This window comes from Cervus canadensis, chromosome 24 (genome assembly GCF_019320065.1).
Source record: "Cervus canadensis isolate Bull #8, Minnesota chromosome 24, ASM1932006v1, whole genome shotgun sequence".
Taxonomy (NCBI): Eukaryota; Metazoa; Chordata; class Mammalia; order Artiodactyla; family Cervidae; genus Cervus; species Cervus canadensis.
The window spans coordinates 28,119,652-28,142,663 of NC_057409.1; the positions used below are offsets into that span (position 1 = coordinate 28,119,652).

General features: G+C 52.0%; 2 protein-coding genes across 8 annotated transcripts; one reads left to right on the forward strand and one right to left on the reverse strand.

The window, feature by feature from the left end:
- Positions 1-74: 74 nt before the first annotated feature.
- Positions 75-4,863, reverse strand: LOC122426180 (mitochondrial chaperone BCS1). 4 transcript variants are annotated; one of them, XM_043444888.1, is made up of 8 exons: positions 4,749-4,863; positions 2,197-2,565; positions 1,956-2,095; positions 1,552-1,746; positions 1,268-1,331; positions 868-1,037; positions 521-638; positions 75-387 (listed from the first exon to the last, which is right to left on the reverse strand). In XM_043444888.1, the coding sequence occupies exons 2-8, from the start codon at positions 2,514-2,516 to the stop codon at positions 135-137; spliced, it is 1,260 nt and encodes a 419-aa protein (XP_043300823.1). In that variant the 5' UTR covers positions 2,517-2,565; positions 4,749-4,863; the 3' UTR covers positions 75-134. The 4 variants fall into 4 exon arrangements, with proteins under 4 accessions (XP_043300823.1, XP_043300820.1, XP_043300821.1 ...); XM_043444885.1 differs by lacking the exon at positions 4,749-4,863 and adding an exon at positions 3,787-3,923; XM_043444886.1 differs by lacking the exon at positions 4,749-4,863 and adding an exon at positions 3,602-3,744.
- On the forward strand, positions 3,814-22,718 carry ZNF142 (zinc finger protein 142). Of its 4 annotated transcripts, none has more exons than XM_043444878.1 (10): positions 3,814-3,934; positions 4,431-4,583; positions 7,140-7,453; positions 9,581-10,180; positions 11,448-11,582; positions 12,760-13,584; positions 16,134-16,311; positions 17,259-20,190; positions 20,945-21,050; positions 21,993-22,718. In XM_043444878.1, exons 3-10 carry the CDS (start codon positions 7,174-7,176, stop codon positions 22,460-22,462), a joined length of 5,526 nt encoding a protein of 1,841 aa, XP_043300813.1. In that variant the 5' UTR covers positions 3,814-3,934; positions 4,431-4,583; positions 7,140-7,173; the 3' UTR covers positions 22,463-22,718. The 4 variants fall into 4 exon arrangements, with proteins under 4 accessions (XP_043300813.1, XP_043300811.1, XP_043300812.1 ...); XM_043444876.1 differs by lacking the exon at positions 3,814-3,934 and adding an exon at positions 4,042-4,175; XM_043444877.1 differs by lacking the exon at positions 3,814-3,934 and adding an exon at positions 4,216-4,263.
- Positions 22,719-23,012: the final 294 nt, after the last annotated feature.

Below are 23,012 nucleotides of genomic sequence, written 5' to 3' on the forward strand. Positions count from 1 at the left end.
TATCTATGTTTACAGCCCCGGGCTTTTACTCAAGTGCCAACATGGGGAGGTAAGAGGGAAGTCAGACACTAGAGTAGCTTGGCAGGTGTTTATTGATCTCCTGGAGGAGAAGAAAGCTAGGCACAGCCCGGTTGTCAGCTCCGCAGAGATTCTGCATTCTGAATGGCCCCTACAGGGTCATTTTTATACAGCATGAAGTGGCCCTGCACCTGGGCAGGACTGATCTGCGTTGTAGCTTGAAGGACACGGTCTGCAAAGTTCTCAGCCAGGGAAGTTGCTTGCCCGGGGTAGAACCTCTGGAACATCTGGGTCAGCTGCCAGCGTGAGCAGTGGCCCACGTACTCCTTCATGTCTACTCGCCCGGGGCGTATCAGGGCAGGGTCGAGCCTAAAAGGAGAAGGCAGCGAAAGCAGTCGTGAGCAGCAGTGCCACTGGCACCCCCCAAAATGGTTCCTCCAAAACTCCTGATCCTCCAGAGATGCTGAGTCTTGCCTCCAGGTCTGAGTACCTCACTCCTTACCTGTCGACATGGTTGGTGGTCATGAATACTATGCGTGCTTCGGTGGAAGCCACACCGTCCAGGGCGTTGAGCAGCCCACTGAAGGTGAGCCGGCCTAGACCTTGGTACTTTATTGGGTCTGGAGGAAGGCAGAGAGGAAGCGTGAGTGAGCACAGCCCTGCTTCAAATTAGCATCCCTCTCTGCTCCCTGCCTACCGTGCCCCCCTACTTATCCCTGTCTCCAGTGGACTCTGATTGCTAACCCAGGTGTCCTCCACCTGCTCTCTGGATTTCTCCTTTCTTTCACTGTTGCTCATTTAGAAATACCCCCTCTCCCCACCTGTGCCGTGAACACCCCCCTCACTCACTCTCAGCGGCCAGGTCTCGACTGAGAAAGGCAGCATCCACGTCCTCCAAGAGCACCAGGCTCTGCTGTGGGGCCACGCTCAGCAGGTGGTTGAGCCGGTCATCTGAGAGGCTGGAGTCTGTGAGACTCAGCAGGCAGATGCTATGCTGCAGTTCCCCAGCCAGGGCTGTGCTATAGAGGAGAGGTGATAGGTAATTGGCAAGCTGGGAACTGGTCCTTGGGTCTAACTGCTTGTTCCTCCCAGTACTAGCTTTGAATCCGAGGCCTAACCCTTCTACCACCTCACACTATTGTTCCATGTGTCTCATGTTTTCCTGTTCCCCACATTTGTTTCACTTTCCAGCCCCACCAGCCCAATTTCTCTCCAGTTTGAGGGTTAAGAGAAGTTTGACTCTACTCACATAAAACTGCTCTTTCCACAACCAGGGGGCCCATAGAGTAGGTAGCCACGTCTGTAGGGGATGCCTAGGAATACACCCAGGATGATCATCAAGACAAATGAATCATGTACTCTGCGCCAGATGTCCACACTCATCCCCAACCCTGCTCCCTGGAGGCCTGATGGCCTTGGCATTGGAAGAAATCATTCCTTTTAGGCAACCTTTATTTCCCCTTCATCTATGGGGATGAGGATAGAGCTTTATATGTGCCCCATCTGGCCACCAAGACCTCAGCTGCTTCTCACCTCTGTCAGTGTACCACTTGGGGTTATCAATGAATTCCCGGATGTCTCTGACAATTCGGTCAGTTAGACCCTGTTCGAGAACCACAGAATTCAGAGGCCGCCGCCGGCGTGGATAGCCAAAGGGGCGCCATTCAGAGCCCACAGCAGTGTACATCACTGTCTTCCCTTCCTCCTGCTGCAGAGCTAGTTCTCGAGCTGGGAGGGGGAAGATGAGACAAAACCCATAATTACCCTTTGCCATGCTACTAGGCAGAACTGTGCCCAAACGGTCCCCTGGCCCTGCTCCCATGGGCCCAGATCCTCCTATTTGGCCTCTCCAAGCTTCTCTTCCTTTGATGTCAAATACTCCACCCCTGCAACTGCCACCCCCTACCCCCCAAAAGGCTGTCTATGCCATCCCATACCTTCCTCTAGGATATTGAAGAAAACTTTTCGATCAGTGCCCAGAGCCGTGAAGGTGACAGATTCCCAAGGAGTCCCCGTTTGCAGGTCTATCATCTGCATCTCTCGGCTCCGTTCCACCCGGATCCATTTCCCCTGATACCTGAATAAGAACGAGCAAAATGAGGTGAACAAGCAGGCCAAGTCCACCTCCTCTCATTCTCCTTTTCCACTCTCAGAGCCCTCTCTGGCTTCCAGCCTTACCAGATAAAGTGGTTTCCAGGGCTGGGGACAAATTCAAACTTAGTGGAGATGCGGCCACTCTCGTGCTGAAGGTACGACGTCTCGACGCTGAGATGCTGAGTTCGGGTACTGTGGCGGGTGAGCCAGCTAAGCAACCAGGCATAGCTCCGGTCTCGAGCAGGAACTTCCAGTGTGATCATGTAATGGCGCCGGAATGCCACTAAGCCCAGTTGGGCGCCCTTCCGGGCCAGGGCCAGGGCAGTGCCCAAACCCACCAGCCCAAATCCAGCCCCAAAGTAGGGATTGTCCTTCAGGGCCAGAACAAAGTCTGAGAGGGGCATCTTGAAAGGAAAACACTGAACCTCACGGGCCCTGAGGCATTTTCAAGACCTGGAGATGGGGAGCAGTAGAGATGGGATAAAGCACAAGATTAGTTTAAAAGGACTCAAATTCCTCTCCCACCCCACAGAAGCTGGGAGAGGAATGACAGGTCAGTATTACAATGTGCTTCAGTATCTTCCCTTCATGGGGTGGGGCTGGTGCTGGACCCAAGGGATGAGACTCTGAGCCATTTGTCCCATTTTGCCTTTTATTATCCTGTTTCATACCTGTGTCCTGCCAGATGACTATTCTGGAGATTCCTTAAGTTTGACTGAATGATATAACTGACTTCAGGATAATAGATGGACAGCATTTTTGTGGTTCCTGGGACCAGCTGAGATAGAAAGGTGCCAACTGGCCAGAATGAGCAGGGGATGAAGAAGTTACTCTCTTCTGTCAACCTGTCAATATCCTCATGCCTTGCTATCCCGGAATATGTCCTCCAGGTATCCTCTCATCTACTTTACACGCTAATACCCTGTTAGCCCTGCAATTACCTCCCACCTAAACTGTCTTCAAAATTAATTTTAATTCTTGAAGTGGCATCTTAGTGGATCTCCACTTTGGTCATGCTTCATTCACCAAACTGCTACACAGGGGTCGATTTTTCTTCATAAGGCTCTGCTTCAATGCCATTAGTTTTCCCTCCTCCAACACCTCCAATGACTGGCTCTCAACAGGTCTCTGAATTAGGTGAAAACTCCTCTGCCTCCACAACACGGGGCCCACGTAGCTTTAATGGCTTAGTTCCCAATACTCTCTGTTGAACAAATATACAAGCCTCCTTCCTCCTTGACTCGGAATGGCCATTTTAATTTATTTCCCCCGATCTCTACAGAGTTCAAATCACGCCCATCTGCTACCTTCTCCACGGAGATATCCCCGAATTCCATCCCCTGCCCCGCGATAAAATGTGACTGGGCCTGATTCTAGGCTGTAAGATCCCGAAGGGGTAGGAGGTCAAATCGTTTCTAGCACACTTCACTCGACCCCCCGCCGGTTTGCTTTATGCCGGCACGCAGTACGGTGAATTGACAGCAGTGACCTCTGCTGAAGCTCAGAACAGGATCCAGAATTCCAAAATTCCTATGCGTGGAAGGTCACAGACAAAGTCCTTTCCGCTCCCGGTCCTTGTCGGACGCCCAGAAGCCTCCTGCCGAACCCGCTCCACACCCCAGCTCGCGCATCCAGCAGCGTGGTTTGCAGCAATCGCTCACTCCTCCCCCTTACCGCCATGACTCTCTGGCCCTTCCTCTCGATGGTTTCACCCCTCGGCTCTTTGGGGACTCTCCACTTGGCTTCGCCCCCGAGTTCTTTCATCTACTTCCCGTCACTCCCACCGAGACGGCCACACCACTCTGCTCCACAACTCTCGATGGTATTCTTCGGGCTTCAAGGCCACGGGCGGTGAGGGCGGGGGCGGGGCGGCGGGGGAAACGATAGGAAGAACCATAGAGAGAGTACTCCACCAGCCTCACAAAGAAAGAGAGAGCGGCCTCCATATACCGCGGTCCTAGAGGCTTCTGGGCCGGAGGCGGTCGCACAAAGAGAGTCCCGGGAGGCCACTCCAGCCGGTGGACGACCATAGAGATGAGGCTCCTGCCCGCCTAGGGCCGGAGGTAAGCCGTAGGCTGCGGGGCGGGAACTAATAGGGAGTGCGGGCGGAGCAGGCCGGAGGCAAAAGTTTCTCAAACCGCAGGATGAGGGGTAGGCCTGGGCGATGGGAACGCTCGGGAGAAGTGCGGAAGGGAGCACAGCGACGAGCGAGGCCCCGGCGCATCAGATCAGCACCCCCGGCGTCATTGCTGTGGACCCCACCCGGTTACCCGCTGCCTCTCCTTAGGACAGTAAGCATGACGATGCTCCCTCCTTAGCTTTGCAGGTTACAAAACGATTTTCCCGTTTGCCGGCAATTGTGATTCCCGCTCCCGCCCAAAGATGTGGACGCTGTCATCGCCTCCACTTTACAAACAGGAAAGCTGACGTCCCGGGAAGCGAGGGGACTACAATCTGTCCAAAGCCACGCGGTGAGTAGAGCCCACAGGCAAGTGGAAATCGGGTGCCTTGGTCCCCAGACCCGATCTCACCCTTTCCCCAGGCCTTCCCTTTGCCTTAATGTGTCCTTTCTCTTCCTCGGTACCGCTGCCCCGAAAATAACCTCATTTATTCTCTTGTGCCCACCCGTGTCCCACCTCACTCCGCCTTCCAGTGGCTGAAGGTTCTCGGTCTAGACGACACCCCCTCCTCCTTGGCTCCCCGTTAAGGCAATTATTACCGGAGCTGGAAGATTCCTTAGAGCCGCGATAAGTGGAGTCTGGTTTCCAGAGAACCTTCTGAGGGCGGAAGTGCGTGGTCCTACCACCTTCTGAATTTCCCTAATCTGAGGCTTTCAGTTGTAGAACTCTCACCTACAAAATGATTTTCTAGCCCTAGGCTCCCCTTACCTGACCTTCAAGGCTTAGTTTCATGAAGTGCTTATACTATCATCCTTAATTCCTAATACTCAAAGCAAACTAACTTTAGCAATGTATAACAGGATATGCAGTTTAGTTGACATTCACTTCTGAGTTGAGTTCCAGTGTTCAATATTAGGTCATAGTCAATGAATGAGAAATTTCTCCAGGTGTGTTACTTTATACATAAGGCACCTCTGGTTTGTTATCTTAGTAGAAGCCTAGCCTTGCATCTCTGTGTCTGCAGTTCTTAACTGTGTGTGTGTGTGTGCTCAGTCGTGTCCAACTCTTTGTGACCACATGGACTGTGGCCCGTCAGGCTCCTCTGTTCTTGGAATTCCCCAGGCAAGCATACTGGAATGGGTTGCCCTTTCCTGCTCCAGGGGATCTTCCCAACGCAGGGATCAAACCTGTGAGTCTTGCGTCTCCTGCATTGGCAGGCAGATTCTTTACCACTGCATCACAGTTCTTCATTAGAATCCCTTGTCTGACTTGCATAGGCCGTCGTGGTTTATGTTCAGTGAAGTGATAACTTCAGTAAAATCCACTCAGAAAGCTCCAAGTCTAGGGAGGGAGACTGACAAGTAAATAGTGCAGTGTGACGTGTTTCTGATAGAGCTGTGCACGAGGTGCTATGAGGACCCAAGAGAGAGAAACTTCGATGAACTGTGTCAGGACGCCATCATAGTAAAGTGACATTTATTTATTTGGCTGCTCCAAGTCTGAGTTATCTTTGATCTTACTTGTGGCATGCAAACTCCTAGTTGTGGTATGTGGGATCTAGTTCCCTTACCAGGACCCCCTGCATTGGGAGCACAAGTCTTAGCTACTGGACTACCAGGGAAGTCCTTGTACAGATTCTTAAAGGATAGTTAGGAGCTGGTGAGCCAGACAAGAGAGATGGCAAAGGGGAGAAGGCCCATCAAGCTGAGAGATGTATAGTATATAGAAGCAGAAGAGAATGTGGTGAGTCTGGGAAAGGGCAGATCAATGAAAAGTTGAATCACTGGCTCAGAGATCTTCTGCAGAGAGAGGTGGGAGATGAATCTAGAGAGGGCAGCAGGGCCAGATCATGAAGGAAGGGCTTTGAGCTAAGAAATAGTGAGATCCTAATATGTTAAGAGGGGAAGGGACCTCTGAGATCCCTTGAAAGTGAAAGTCGCTCAGTTGTGTCTGACTCTTTGCAACCCCACAGACTATACAGTCCATGGAATTCTCCACGCCAGAATACTGGAGTGGGTAGCCTTTCCCTTCTCCAGGGAATCATCCCAACCCAGGGATCAAACCCAGGTCTCCCACATGGCAGGTGGATTCTTTACCAGCTGAGCCACAAGGGAAGCCCAAGAATACTAGAGTGGATAGCCTATCCCTTCTCCGGCGAATCTTCCCAGCCCAGGAATTGAACTGGGTGTCCTGCATTGCAGGTGGAGTCTTTACCAGCTGAGCTATCAGGGAAGCCCTGATAGCTTGGCCCCACCCAATTTTGTTTGCAGATAAGAGAACTGAGATCCGGATTGCTTACTGATATGACAAACTTCACTTAGCTTCAAGAAACAGTCTTTAGTATATGGGTCACAACTTCTTGTCTCTTTCCTATGTTCACCCTTATTATCATTTTTATGCTTTTTGTTCTAAACATTGTCTTCTTTTTTTCTCCTTTAGCCATGAACTTTATTGTTTGAATATTTGCAACTATTATTCTATACACAAATTTTAATTTCTTACAAAACTCTGTATTCCATATTGCTAGGTCACTTCACTTTCCATTTTATGCCACATTTCTATCAAGAGATATTTCTCCAAATCACAATCTACCTGATTGTGTGTTGCTATTGTTGTTCAGTTGCTAAGTTGTGTCCAACTCTTTGTGTGATGCCCTGGACTGTAGCCCCCCAAGCTCCTCTGTCCATGAGATTTCCCAGGCAAGAATACTGGAGTGGGTTGCCATTTCCTTCTCCAGGTAAACATTGTCTTAAAAAGAAAATGTCTATGTTAACTAGGTATGGCATGCTGCCATGCAAGGAGATGCATAATTGGGGCAGGCACTGGGCTGTGCACCCACACCAACTGGGAAGAAAGTGAGAGATCTAATTATATGTTGTTTGATTTTTCTTCTGGTTGGTTTATCAGCATATAAGAAGCCACAGCACAGAAACTAGTGGTGATGACAGACACCGTGTTGGACTCACAGCCAGCCAACAGCACTGGGGAGATGGATGGACTGTGCCCTGAGCTACTGCTGATCCCCCCAACTCTCTCTAACCATGGAATCCTAGAGCCTGTCCAGAGCCCCTGTCCTTCTGGGAACCCTCCACCTTTGCCTCCTGACCCAGGCTGCCTGTTGGTAGAAACCACAGCCACTGAAGAGGACACAGGGAACATGGAAATCATTGTGGAAGCAGTAGCTGGAAATCTGTCCCCAGGTGCTCCTGGAGAGACTCCAGGTATAAACACAGTTGCTAGCAGGGCAGTAGGATAAGCCAGCCTGTTTTTTGTGTGTGCTATTTTTGATCCTTGTCTATAAACAAGATGAAGACATAAGGTAGCATCCTATTTTTATACTTAGAGATGTTGTAATTTGATTTGCAGTTGGTGAATGTTGATTGGAGGCTGGAAAGTTGATTGGTGCACAACTTGTACCAAGCTCTTGGCAGTCTATCCCTGAGAGGGCTTCATGTCTGCTAGGCGGTAATCCAGGAGGGTAGACCTTTCTGACCCCTCTGCCCAATTCTTACTGCTATAGTCTTCAGGGATTCTTTTCTCCACATTGACCCTCCCACCCAGGGACTGCAGCCAGGGTTTAGGCAAAAGGCCCAGCCTCTCTCCACCACCCAGGGCTTGGCAGGGCTTCCTAGAGGTAATCTGCTATTTCCCTGCTCTGATTTCTTGTGCATAACATATTTAACTCACCCAAGGCATGCGTTATGACTGGGAGTTGAACAATTTATATTTATGTTAGAAGAAAGATTCTCCCTATTATTCTTCCTACAACTTCTAATTTTTGGGTAGCTTCCCTGTTTTTTAACTGTCATCTTCCAGCTACAATTGTACCAATTTTCCTTGGCAGTGTGCAAAGAATACACACTTTGATAAGCTAGTTTGATCATATAATATTTCTAAACTTTAATGTGGTGAAAGAAATAGTAAATAAATTGAGAAGGAACCTAGAAAGACATTTGCAGTTTATAAGAAGAGTTAATATCTTTAAAATTCAAAGAGCTTTACAATAAGAAAAAGAAACAGTTTGTTGTTTTTTTTTTAAAGGGGGGAAAAGAAACCTACATGCAATTCACTAAAAAAAAAATAGTCACTAACCATAATCTCACTAACAGACAAATTCCAGTTAAAAGTACCTATGAGATGCCACTTCTGTTTTGCAACACTTGGGCAAAAATTAAGCATTTTTTTAAAATAAAACTAGTGTTGGTGAGGCTATGGGAAACAGACACTATCTTATATTTTATGGAGAGTATAAATTAGTGTGATCTTTTGAAGGTCAATTTATCCACATAACAAAATTTAAATGAGTGTACTTTGACCCAGTAATTCCACTTCTAGGGATCTGTTCTATAGAATGTGTCACATACGCGCACAAAGATAAAGGAATAAGGATGTGTGGGACAGCTTTCTATACAGTGTTTGGAAACAACCCAGATATCCATCAGTAAGAGTGATTTCATTTTGCTTTATCCATGCTCTGAAGTATCGTGAACTGGACAAAAAAAATATGAGCTAGATCTAAATGTACTACTTTTAGATAAAAATATCTTTGATATATAGCAAGTAGAAAAAAGAAAAAACAAATTATGAAAATGTGACCCCATGAGGCCTGAAAGGATATAGACCAAATTGTGTGTGTGAGGCTGGGAGGTAGATATTCTTATATAGATGTGCTGTTGCTCTGAATTTTTGTTTAAACAAAGAAAAATATAAAGAGAAAAAAGACCACCAGAATGCAGGACAAACCTGGACTCCACCATTAACAAGCATGGTGGCCTTAACCTTGCAGAATCCCAGGTCCCTCTTCTCATAGGGCAGTTGGAGGACCAAGTGAAAGTGTTTCCTAAGCCTTTCTTTGTCAAGGTCCTGCCATTACTTAAGAAATGGCAGCAATTACTATGAATGTGACTTGGCTCATTTCAGAAAGGATGTCCTCCATTTTATGAGTCACTGTGCATTTGAAAGTCTTTTCATAGAATATAAAAGTAAACATATATATCGTCATGTATGTCACAGAGGTTACCCCCAGATTGTCATTTTCTTCTTGTGAGAGTTTCTAATTTTTTATTTGGGCAAAATATATCACCTTTTCTTAATGCTTTTTGGATTTGGTTAATGCTTGTTACTTTTACTTCACAAATATTTATGAAATGCCTACTTTGTGCTGAGTATCACGTAAGATAGACCATCCTTGACCTTAGGGGCTTACAGTCAGGTGTAGAATCAGACTTAAGTCCATCTCCATTCCACAGACATGAAAAGATCCACTTATATTTTCTGCTGGTAACTAACTCCTCTGAGTCTCATTCTGTCTGATTCTGTGCCTTTCTCTGTCGGTCCTCTGCCTACAGGTGTCCTGGTAAAAGTGGTGGAGGTGTACTTCTGTGAGCGCTGTGAGCAGAGCTTCGCAGAGCCCACTCTGCTGGCCCTGCACCAGTGCACTGAGACCCTTATTCAGCCCGTGCAGGGCCTCCCTACCTCACCCTGCTCTGTAGAGCTGCCCCCCAGCAACCTCACTCTCCCCGGCCCTCTGCAGGGCCAGAGCCCACCAGATAGCCCCCTGCAATGCCCTGTGTGTAGACAAGAGTTTGCCCAACCCCAGGCCCTGAAGAGCCACTTCAAGATGCACCGGGGCACCCCCGACACCTTCTCCTGCCCAGAGTCTGGCTGTGTGTTCTCCACTCAAGAGCGCACGGGGCTCCAGCAGCACCTGAGGCAGACCCACAGAGCACTTCCGGTGCCCTGTTCCTTCCGGGGCTGCCCCCTGCTCTTTGGGAGCCAGCAGGGCATGGAGCTGCACCGGCAGGCCCATTACCCTTTCCACTGCAACCGCTGCAGCTTCGTGGGCTCCAACGTCAAACTCTTCCGGCAGCATCAGCGGAGTCATGGGGCCAGGATGCAGCGAGAACCGTCTGCTGTAACAGGTCTTCCATCCCAGGAGCTGCTGCCAGGTATGAGGTCAAGGGCCTAGCAGTCCCCTGCCTGGAACACAGCTGCAGTCAGCCTGTAGAAGAGGCAGTTGTTACAGATGCCATGAATGTGTGCATGAATTTAAGAGACTCTAGAGTAGTGGCTCAGGAGGTCAGAATTACTGACTGATATGGGAAGGCATCTAGACATCCTGGACCAGGCAATGAATGAAGATTGGCTTAGGCTACACTGAAGTGGTTTAACCAACATCTCTTCTGATCCATCTCAGAACTTTCTGAGGGTGGAAGCTAAATTGCTCTGCCCGTCAGTGGCTGTAGCCACTGGTGGAATGCCTGTGGACTCCTGTTAGAGCAAGTAGAATTAGGCAGGGGAAGCTGGGGTTATTTTAAAAAGAAACCTTCAATGAGGTGGTGCTTCAGTGATTCTTATTCCTGGTGGTCTCAAAAAGAGAGCATGAGGTAAGTAGAGGAGCAGGAGGAAACAGAGAAATCAGACCAGTGGGGCCAGGGTTCTGATGAGAGAATTTGGCTTGCTAACACTGATTTGTGCTGTGGTACAAACAGAAGATTCTTCTTTCCTGGAATGAAAAAGTCATACATCTTTGCCTTACCGTGACAGCTGCCTCTATTGAGGGACAGAAGGAATGGGTTTAGGAGTGCAGGGTGTGTCCCTGAATTGCTGAGTTGGATTTTGCAGTAGATGTTTAGCTCAGGGATGTTCACCCGCACTGAGCCACCAACTGGTGGCCCTGGGAACCTGAGTCAAGGAAGTACCGTCTAGTCTGTCCTCTACCTCTGTTCCCCTCTCCCCACTCCAGTGACCTCAAAGCTCTTACCTTCAAGGGGTCTGAGTTTGGTGTTATCTGAGGTTTGATTTACTTTGTGAAAGTCGCTCAGTCATGTCCAACTCTTTGCAACCCCATGGACTATAGCCTGGCAGGCTACTCTGTCCATGGGATTCTCCAGGCCAGTATACTAGAGTGGGTAGCCGTTCCCTTCTCCAGCGGATCTTCCCACCCCAGGGATTGAACCCGGGTCTCGTGCATTGCAGATGGATTCTTTACTGTCTGAGCCGCTAGTGAAGCCCTTGATTTACTTTAGACTGGAGCATTACTAACAGCTTAGCTCCTGGTCTTTCTGTCCCCATGGGAATAAATGTATGTGCTTAGAACCCAGGATTTTCTTACGCTACACGGTGAGAGGTGATTCTTCCCAGCCAGTAAGAGGGAAATTCTAGCACTCAGTGCTGCACTGGCTTCTCTAGTCATCAAGTTCTTTGTACCTACAGCTTCCAAAGTGCCTCCAGGAACAGGAGAGCCTTCAGAGGAGACAGGAGCACCCTTACCTGGGCAGGAGTCAGCGGAAGAGGAGATGGAGGAGCGTGGTAGCCTGAAGAGCTCCCAGAAAGCCCTGGAGCTGGAAGGTAATGACATGATGAGCTTGAACCTCTCGGTGGGGAGGAACAGACGGTGGGGGGGGCGGGGGAGGGCCTGGCATTGAGGCTCAGGGGTTTGGTTTTCTCAGTTTTGGTTCACATCCTTCCATTCCTAACATTCTTCTTCGACACAACTAGTGGGGAAGTGATAGATGGGCACAGTCCCTGGTGACACAATGCATGTGGACTAAGTCACTTCAGTCTGACTCTGTGCAACCCTCTAGCCTTCCAGGGTCCTCTGTCCATGGGATTTTCCAGACAGGAATACTGGAGTGGGTTGCCGTGCCCTCCTCTAGGCGATCTTCCCTACCCAGGGATTGAACCTGTGCTTCTTACATCTACCTGCATTGATAGACAGGTTCTTTGTCTACCTGCATTGACAGGCGGGTTCTTTACCGCTGGTGCCACCTGGGAAGACCCTGGTGATGCAGGGGAAAGGTAAATAGCATTTTCTCTCGGCGCTGGCTTTCCTCAGGCAGGAGGCTCTTCTGTGGGGAGAGAGAGGGTGATATTCATAGTATGAAGATGCCAGAGGTTATCCTCTGGCAGCCTGTCTTGTATGACATGGAGCCCCCTAGGACTGCATTTCTGAACCCTTGCATTCCCGGTTTTCCATCTGAGTAGAACAGCATTTGAAGCCCATCCCACAGGGAGCATATTTACCAACAAATGACCAGGAAGGATCTGGTTATATTTATTACCAGCTCTCTGACTGGAGTATTCAGAAGTAGGAGTACTTTACCTTGTCTTCCCTCTGCTCAATCCCAGTGAGGTCCTTCTCCTTCCAACCAGCACTCCTGATTCTTCTACGTGCCCCCATGGAGGGCAGGAGGAACAAGAATGTTCCATCAAGATTGTTCTTTTGAGCTTTTCTGGGTAGAGACTCAGGGATAGAGGGTGGCTGGGTGAAGCACTTCTTACAGGCCACAACATGGTCTGAGAAGTCCTTGTGATTTTCTTTCTCTAAATACTTGAATATCTTGTCTCTTCTTTGAGCCTGCAGAGTTTGAGATACTGCTGTTTGGTTTCCCGGAGAGAAAGGAGCGAGGCCATGCAGGCATGCATGTTTTGTCTGGGCAAACTGTGGTTCTCCAAATATCCGGTCAGTCCCTGGCCTATCGAAGAATCTCACTGTCAACCCTCCCCGCCTTTTTCCCTCTCCCAGGTACTGTGGCTTCTGGCACCGAGTCCCTCTTCAAGACCCACATGTGTCCAGAATGCAAGCGCTGCTTCAAGAAGCGAACTCACCTGGTGGAGCACCTACACCTCCACTTCCCAGACCCCAGTCTCCAGTGCCCCAACTGCCAGAAGTTCTTCACCAGTAAGAGCAAGCTCAAGACCCATCTGCTGCGGGAGCTGGGCCAGAAGGCCCACCGCTGCCCGCTGTGCCACTACAGTGCTGTAGAGAGGAATGCCCTCAACCGCCACATGGCCAGCATGCACGAGGACATCTCCAACTTCTACTCGGACACCTATGCCTGTCCCGTTTGCCAGGAGGAGTTCCGCCTCAGCCAGGCCCTGAAGGAGCACCTCAAGAGCCACACCGCGGCTGCCGCGGCTGAGCCACTGCCCCTCCGCTGCTTCCAGGAGGGCTGCAGCCACACGGCACCCGACCGCAAGGCCTTCGTGAAGCACCTGAAGGAGACCCACGGGGTGCGGGCCGTGGAGTGCCGCCACCACTCATGCCCCATGCTCTTCGCCACAGCAGAAGCCATGGAGGTCCACCATAAGAGCCACTATGCCTTCCACTGCCCCCACTGTGACTTCGCCTGCTCCAACAAGCACCTGTTCCGCAAACACAAGAAGCAGGGCCACCCCGGCAGTGAAGAGCTACGCTGCACCTTCTGCCCCTTTGCCACCTTCAACCCAGTTGCCTACCAGGACCACGTGGGCAAGATGCACGCTCACGAGAAGATCCACCAGTGCCCCGAGTGCAGCTTTGCCACCGCCCACAAGAGGGTACTCATCCGCCACATGCTGCTGCACACCGGTGAGATGGCTTCCACCTTTTCCTCGCTCCGTGTCGTGGGGGCGATGACGGTGATGATGGCGGCAAACGGGAGCTTTCCGTGTGTGCTGGGCACATGGTGGGGTTTTGCATACATTGCATAGGACTCATGAGGTAAATCTAGCATCTGAAGTCCACAAATGAGCCTTAAGCTGAATGTTCATCAGCTCAGAAAGTGGTCAGGCTGAGATTTGAATCCAGGCCCTCTGACCCAGGGGCTTCCCTGGTGGCTCAGACAGTAAAGCGTCTACCTGCAATGCGGGCGACCTGGGTTCGATCCCTGGTCAGGAAGATCCCCTGGGGAAGGGAATGGCAACCCACTCCAGTACTCTTGCATGGAAAATTCCATGGCCAGAGGAGCCTGGTAGGCTACAATCCATGGGGTCGCAAAGAGTTGGACACAACTGTGCAACTTGACTTTCACTCTCCTCTGACCCAGACCCTGTGCTCTTGTGCCTCACCTTTAATGCCCTGGTGGGTTTTGCCCACCCCTAGTCAGGCATGTTTGGGAGAAGGCAATGCCACCCCACTCCAGTACTCTTGCCTGGAAAATCCCATGGACGGAGGAGCCTGGTAGGCTGCAGGCCATGGGGTCAAGAAGAGTCGGACATGGTTGAGCGACTTCACTTTCACTTTTCACTTTTATGCATTGGAGAAGGAAATGGCAACCCACTCCAGTGTTCTTGCCTGGAGAATCCCAGGGATGGGGTTGCACAGAGTTGGACACGACTGAAATGACTTAGCAGCAGCAGTAGCAGCAGCAGTCAGGCATGTTTACCCAGCCTGTTAAAGCAAAGAAGCCCAAACTAGGACAGATGCCTGCCTTTGTAATTCAAGTTCTGTGATGTGCTATGAGAGATGGGGCTGAGGGGACTGAGCCATCCTTATATGTTATAGCCTTGGCAGCCATGACTCTGAAACATGATCACGTCTCATGACCTGAAAGTTGCAGGTTTTTCAACTCAGACTCTTTAATTGGTTATTAGCATTACTGATACTTTGAGTAAAAACCAAATCAGGCTCCCTGGCTATACAGCATCTGCCCATTTGTGATCTCTATGTAAGCATTGGTGGATTGACCAGACATTTAAAAAATCTCATCAAAGATTCTTTAATTTGGGAGGACAGTTTTTAGGCAGCTTGTGGCAAAGCCATTGTTTTTCCCATTAAACAGTTCATTTCTATACAGGCTTTAGTCACAAAATCTCATTTTGGGGGGGGGGCTTTCCTAAAACCTCACATCAATATAGGCGTATTTTCTTTTATTGTACTTCACTTTATCATTCTTAGAAGATGCTGTGTTTTTTATAAATTGAAGGTTTGTGGCAACCCTGCATTGTCAGGTGATGGTTAGCATTTTTTAGCAGTATTTTTTAATCAAGGCATGCACATTGTTTTGTTAGAATGCTGTTACACACTTGATAGGCTGCAGTGCAGCATGTGAACATAACGCTTTTATGTGTACTGGGAAACCATGAAATTTGTGTGATTCACCTTGTTGCAGTACGTGCTTTACTGCAATGGTCTGGAACTGAGCCCACAGTGTCTCTGAGGTATGTTTGTGTAGCACTTTACAGTTTACGGAATTCTTTCGTATTTATTATTCATAACAATCTTGTGAGGAAGGCAGGTAAAGATGAGAGACCCTGAACATTTAAATGGCCTGTTTCAGGATCCCACAGCTGGTACTAGAACCAGAGCCAGCTGGGTGCTTTTCTTTCACTGTCAGGGGAGGAGCTGAGTGGGTGGCAGGGGCCTCCGGGAAAGGTCTTGAAAGGAATATGGCCCCAGCCTCACCAGCCAGTGCCAGGTCTTGACCAACTTACAGGGACAGCTCGTCCTTGAGTCCTCTGGGGCATCTTATTTAAACTTCACGTCTACCATGTGAGGTCAGTATTTTTGTGTTCCTGCCCCCCACCTTTTTGGAAACCAGGAAACTGAGACTTAGAGGGGATAAATTACCTGCCCAAGGCCACATAGTAGTAAACTGGACTTTCAGCCACTGCCTAATAGCTCTGTGGTTTCTCTGTTCCTCAGCTTCTTCCTCTGTAAAATGGGGTAATCAGAACACCTGCCTCGCAGGGCTGTTGTGAGGATTCAGTAAAGGGAGGCATTTTTATAAAGTGCTCAGAAAGGCGCCTGGCACATAGCACTGTATAAATGTCAGCTATTAATATCTTTATGACTGTGTCGGACTCCAGAGTCAGAGTTGTTAACCACTATGTCTTATTGCCTGATTTCTTCCTCCTCCTCTTCCACAAAACTAAGTGGATTGGGCTAAGTGGAGCAGTTGGCCATCAGTGCCAGTAAGCCATATAACAAATCTAGAACTGACTTTGAAAAAAGCTGGGTCTTCGTTTCTGTACATCTTCCGTTGTGTCGGGGTGGAGGCGTGGTCATCCAAGAGGGCCGTGGGGTAGCGCTGACTCTGCCATCAGCACCTCAGCTTCCGCTCCTGCTGGGCATCAGGGCATCCCTCAGGGGGTCCACGTCTGACCCGTGTCCTCTCCCCGCTCACCCCACGCCCACAGGTGAGAAGCCCCACAAGTGTGAGCTGTGCGACTTCACTTGCCGCGACGTGAGCTACCTGTCCAAGCACATGCTGACCCACTCCAGCAGCAAGGACTACATGTGCACCGAGTGTGGCTACGTCACCAAGTGGAAGCACTACCTCAGCGTGCACATGCGCAAGCACGCGGGCGACCTCAGGTGTGAGCGCACGCGCACCCCCCTCCCTCACCCCGCGACCTGGGGTTAAGCTGGCGGCAGCCAGCTCCCAGCCCCGTCTCTCTTCCGGCCCCGAGAGACTCCTCCTCACACCCCTCCGCTCCTGTCACCGCCGTTCCACTGCCTCCAGCTGACCTCTGCCTGTGGCCCAGGCCGCACAGTGAGACCTCTCTGGGCTCAGGGAAGGGAGTGCAGACCCAGAGGGGAGGCCCGGAGACTGAGGTGACATTTGAGCTCTGAGCCCAGTCCTGGTGATGTTGATGGGCTATGCTTGTGACCCCGATCCTGGCACTTCCACATCCCAGCAAGTTCCCCTCTGACCAGTGGATACAGCTGGCTAGGGAGTCTGTCCTTAGCTTTCATGCCTCTGTGGAGAGTGGGCACTCAGTGCAGAAACCTGCCCGAGGGGTTGTAGCCATGTCAGCACCCTGGAAGTCTGCAGAAGTTTGCCGATTCATGATATCTTCCCTTTAGGAAGAAACATAGATTAAGAGTTGGAACACAAGCCCTGAAGCTAGACTGTCTCTGCCCTTCACGTCCTTTGTAACTTGAGGCAAGTTATTAACTTCTGAGCCTTAGTCTCCTCACTGATAAAATGGAGATACCTAGTTCATAGGGTAGCAGAAAAGACTATTCAGTTAGACGACGAGGGACTTCCCTGGCAGTGCAGTGGTCAAGACTTTGCCTTCCAATGCACCAGGTACGGGTTCGATCCCTAGTTGGGGAACCAAGATCCCACATGCCTCGCGGCCAAAAAACCAAAACATAAAACAGAAGCAATATTGTAACAAATTTAATAAAGACTTTTAAGAAAATGTTTTAAATAAATCAGATGACACATGTACAAGTGAGTGTGGAACCTGGCCCATGGTATGAATTTATGAGTGACTGGTAGTGGCTAATAATTGTGATCTTTCTCTCTTTGCCAGATACCAGTGCAACCAGTGCTCCTATCGCTGCCACCGGGCAGATCAGCTGAGCAGCCACAAGCTGCGGCACCAGGGCAAGTCCCTGATGTGTGAGGTGTGCGCCTTCGCCTGCAAGCGGAAGTATGAGCTGCAAAAGCACATGGCTTCCCAGCACCACCCCGGTACGCCGGCGCCGCTCTACCCCTGCCGCTACTGCAGCTACCAGAGCCGCCACAAGCAGGCGCTGCTGAGCCACGAGAACTGCAAGCACACCCGCCTGCGCGAGTTCCGCTGCGCCCTCTGTGACTACCGCACCTTCAGCAACACCACGCTCTTTTTCCACAAGCGCAAGGCCCATGGCTACGTGCCCGGCGACCAGGTCTGGCAGCTCCGCTGTGCCAGCCAGGAGCCAGAAGGGGCCAGGCAGTGCCCAACACCCTCACCAGACTCAGAGCCTGCAAGTCAACTGTCTGCCCAGCCTGAGGGGCCAGACCACGACCCAGGGGCTGTGATGGACCCCACCCTGATCCAAGCCCTGCCAGAGACCAGCGAGGAGGGCAGTGCTGGGAAACAGGACAGCAGCGAGATTCCCCAGGGGGACGACCTGGTTGGCAGCCCCAGTCCAGCGGAGGTAGACGAGGGCGGCTGCACACTACACCTCGAGGCCCTGGGAGTCGAGCTGGGACCTGTGGCTGACCCACCCCTTGAGGAAGTAACGGAAACAGCTCCTGTGGAGTTCAGGCCCCTGGACCCCTCTGGGCCCCTGAGCCTGGAAGGACCAGAGGGAACTTTGACAGAGCTGTCTACCTTTGAGGGTGCTGGAACTTCTGACTTAGGTGCTGAAGAGCCCATTCTGGAAAAGTCAGTCTCTCAGCCCCCAACCAATCCCTCTTCCTCAGAGGAGCCCCCAGATGGCTGGGTGGGAACCTTCAAGGCAAGTATACCCACCGAGACAGCACCCCTGCCCCAGCTCCCTGAATCTGAGTCATTACTCAAGGCCCTAAGGAGGCAGGACAAAGAGCAGGCAGAGGCATTGGTGCTGGAAGGGCGAGTCCAGATGGTCGTGATTCAGGCAGAGGGGAGAGCTTTCCGCTGCCCACATTGCCCATTCATCACCCGCCGGGAGAAGGCCCTGAGTCTGCACTCCAGGGCTGGGTGCCAGGGCCGCCGAGAGCCCCTGCTCTGCCCTGAGTGCGGCGCTAGCTTTAAGCAGCAGCGTGGCCTCAGCACACACCTGCTGAAGAAGTGCCCCGTTATGCTCAGAAAGAACAAGGGCTTGTCCAGACCAGATTCACCCATCGCTCTGCAGCCTCTGCCCCCGGGCACCCCAGCCTCAGAAGATGCAGAAGGTGGGAAGCCCCCAGCTGCACCATTAGAAGAAGGAATCATGCTCCCAAGAGATGCTCCTTCCGAGGCTTCTAGGGAGCCAGAGAAGATAGGGGAGCCTCTTGCCGTGCTCTCTGGTTCTACAGTCCCTCCTGTGGGAGACTCCTTGCCCTCAGAGGCCCCTGAGAAGTTCCACTTTGAGCAGGGCAAGTTTCACTGCAACTCATGTGCGTTCCTCTGCTCTCGCCTCTCCTCCATCACCTCTCATGTGGCTGAGGGCTGCCGGGGTGGACGCGGGGGAGGAAAGCGAGGGGCCGTCCAGACCCAGCCTGCCCTGTCCCCGCTGAGCAGCGGGGATTCTGCACCCCTGAGCAGTGGGAGTATAGAGCGCAGCCCGGGGGATGGGGAGCCGGCCCTGCTGCCAAAGCAGAAGGCGGCCCGCTTCTCTTGCCCCACGTGTCCCTTTAGCTGCCAGCAGGAGCGGGCTCTGCGGACTCACCAGACCCGGGGCTGCCCCCTGGAGCCCTCTGGAGAGCTGCGCTGCGGCCTCTGCCCCTTCACTGCTCCCGCTGCTGCCGCCCTGAGGCTCCACCAGAAGCGCCGGCACCCCGCCGCTGCCCCGGCCCCAGCCCGAGCCCCCCGGCCCCCTCTGCAGTGCGGGGACTGCGGCTTCACCTGTAAGCAGAGCCGGTGCCTGCAGCAGCACCGACGGCTGAAGCACGAGGGGGTGAAGCCACATCAGTGCCCCTTCTGCGACTTCTCCACCACCCGACGGTACCGGCTTGAGGCCCACCAGTCCCGACACACAGGGGTTGGCCGCATCCGCTGCAACTCCTGTCCTCAGACGTTCGGTACCAACTCCAAACTGCGCCTGCACCGGCTGAGGGTGCACGACAAAACGCCTACCCACTTCTGTCCCCTCTGTGACTACAGCGGCTACCTCCGCCATGACATCACCCGCCACGTCAACAGCTGCCACCAGGGCACCCCGGCTTTTGCCTGCAGTCAGTGCGAGGCCCAGTTCAGCTCCGAGACGGCGCTCAAGCAGCACGCGCTGCGCCGGCATCCGGAGCCCTCGCTGCCCACCCCTGGCTCTCCGGCGGAGGCCCCCGAGGGCCCCCTGCACTGCACCCACTGCGGGCTGCTGTGCGCCAGCCCCGCCAGTCTGCGGGGGCACACCCGGAAGCAGCACCCCCGGCTCGAGTGTGGGGCCTGCCAGGAGGCCTTCCCCAGCCGGCCGGCACTGGATGAGCACCGGAGGCAGCAGCATTTCAGCCACCGCTGCCAGCTCTGTGACTTTGCTGCCCGGGAGCGGGTGGGCCTGGTGAAGCACTACTTGGAGCAGCACGAGGAGACTTCCGAGGCAGCGGCAGCCTCGGCCGGGGAGGGGGACTCTGGTCAGCCCCCTCTGCGCTGCCCCTTCTGTGACTTTGCCTGCCGCCACCAGCTGGTGCTCGATCACCATGTGAAAGGGCACGGGGGCACCCGGCTCTACAAGTGCACGGACTGTGCCTACAGCACCAAGAACCGGCAGAAGATCACCTGGCACAGCCGTATCCACACCGGGGAAAAGCCCTACCACTGTCACCTCTGTCCCTATGCCTGTGCGGACCCCTCCCGCCTCAAGGTAAGGTCAGGGGCCATGGGGTCCGGAAACGGAAGGAAGGCAGGCTGAGGAGTCAAAGCCCCCTGGGTTCTCTAATCCTGACTCTTCCATGTATTAGCTCTGTGACTTGGGTCAAGTCACTTAACTTTTCCAAGCCTCAGGTTGCTCATCTATGAGAAAAGGGGATAATACTGCATAGGGTTGTTACAAAGGTAGAATTCCAGGACTTCCTGGTGATCCAGTGGTTAAGACTCCGTGCTCCCAGTGCAGGGGGCATGGATTCAATCCCCGGTCAGGGAACTAAGATCCCCCGTGCCATGTAGCCAAAAAAGATAGAATTCCATAATATATGCTTGGCATGTGATGAAGGCATTGTAGATAATCTAGATAATAATAGCTAACATTTTTTGAGCACTTACACTATATGTTGGGCATTAATTTTAATCCTTATGAAAATATGAAATATACTTTTACTGTTTCCCATTTTTAATAAACTGAGAATTAGGGGTTAGGTTGCTCAAAGACACAGCTAAATGAGTGGCACAGCTGAGATCAGGTATACCTGAGGTTGGCCAAATGGATCAGGGTGGTGTCCGAGTGACTGGCCTAGGGGACCTGATTGGCAGTTGGGGGTGGGGGGTGGGATGGGTTGGCTTGGTGCAGGGAACAGGATTATCTGCCAGCAGTTTCTCTGCGTGCTTGCCCTATTTCCATGTCCAGTGAGTACCCATTAGGCACATGTTCTCTGGGTGCTCTCTGCTCTTCTCTCCTCCAGTACCATATGCGGATCCACAAGGAGGAACGGAAGTATCTGTGCCCTGACTGTGGCTACAAGTGCAAATGGGTCAACCAGCTCAAGTACCACATGACCAAGCACACAGGTGAGTCTGCGTGGTTTCCACAGGCCCGAGGGGCTCCCCTGTGCCGTGGCACACCCAGCCTCCCTAAGTGTGGTGTATGTCCTTATGCAGATTTGGGGTGCATATCAGTTTTCACATCAGGGGTAGTGGGTCAACTGAAAGGCCAGAATAACTTCCCAACCCACTGAAAGCCTATGAGAATCAGGAGAGGTGAACCTGGGGGTCTGGGCATGTGTGCTTTGCAAAACCTTCTCAGGGGGTTGTGGCACAAGGTCACCCCTTTCCTGTTGAGAACCCCCAACTCGAGCATGAGGAACCAGATCTATCTGGTTCCTGTGGAGACAGGATGGAACTATTTATTGTGAGTGAGGAGGCGAAAAGTAGAGGGCTCGCCTGTTTTAACGTGTCCTTTTTTTTCCCCCCTGAGTAGAGTCCATGGACCACAGGTTCTCAGAACGGTTAATGATGGTGTGTCTTGACCACTGCATATGGCCCACCCTATAAGGGAATTAACCAGGTGCATTTCAAGACCCTCTGCCTCTATGGATGGCACTACTTTTTACCTCTACGTCTTCCCTCTTAAGTATTTTCTTTTACTTCCTGAGTTGAACAAGGAACTGTATTTAAATAGATTCCCAGTTCCATGAGTACTCCAGGACCAAAACGGGGTTGGAATTCCACTTGTAGAAAACTTAGCATATTTGAGTCTTTATTGCTGTCAGATGGCTACTTAGGGGTCCAGTTAGTTATCAGCATCCATTGAGCACCCACTGTCTACAAGGGGTTCTGTGGAAGAAGGGCAGCACATCAGACAGGATCAGAGCATTCCAGAGACACGGTCCTTAGTCAGCTGGCTGGCTGCGTTCCTTATGTCCCAGGATCACAGTGGCACTTCTGGTCCACGAATCCTTGTTCCACCTCTTTCAGTGGCGACCTGTTCCCTGTCCTTCCCCCGTCCCACAGGACTGAAGCCATACCAGTGTCCCGAGTGTGAGTACTGCACCAACCGGGCTGACGCGCTGCGCGTGCACCAGGAGACACGGCACCGGGAAGCTCGGGCCTTCATGTGTGAGCAGTGCGGCAAAGCCTTCAAGACACGCTTCCTGCTGCGCACCCACCTGCGCAAACACAGCGAAGCCAAGCCCTACGTGTGCAATGTGTGCCACCGGGCTTTCCGCTGGGCTGCCGGCCTGCGCCATCACGCCCTCACCCACACCGACCGCCACCCCTTCTTCTGCCGCCTCTGCAGCTACAAGGCCAAGCAGAAATTCCAGGTGGTCAAGCACGTGCGCAGGCACCACCCTGACCAGGCTGACCCCAACCAAGGCGTGGGCAAAGACCCCACCACCCCCACGGTGCACCTGCACGACGTGCAACTGGAGGACCCTGGCCCGCCTGCTCCCGCTGCTCCGCCCACTGGACCCGAGGGCTGAATGCACCCCCCTCCCAGACACGAGGAGGGTGCGGACCCATGTGCAGACTGGACCTAAGGGCTGAGCCCCCACCCCTCCCAGACACGAGGAGGGTGTGGACCCATGTGCAGACTGAACCCAGAGCCAGCCTTAGGAGCTCAGGGCTGTGGGAGGGGCTGGCTTCAGGGCATAAATGAGGCTGGAACTCTCCTGGGAACCCTCCTGGCCCGTAGTACTTGGAAGTTGATATAAAAGAGAGACCTGGACCACAAATTGATTTCTGTTGAGGCACACTGTGTTTTTGACCTGTGTGTTCCTAATTTCTTCACCATCGCCCCACCAAAGTCCTATAAGATCGTGGATTACCCATTTCATCTTCTCTTTCCTTCTTAACTGTGTCAAGTTCCTGTCTTCTCAGCATCCTCAAAACAGTTGTATCTAACCGCATGTGCCGTTGTGCCCACTGCTCCATAAAGCATGGTTAAATGATTCGTAGCTTATATAGACTCTTCCATGTCCCCGACTTTAATACTGCCAGACTGTCTCTTAGTCCTGTCCCCTCTCAGGCCTC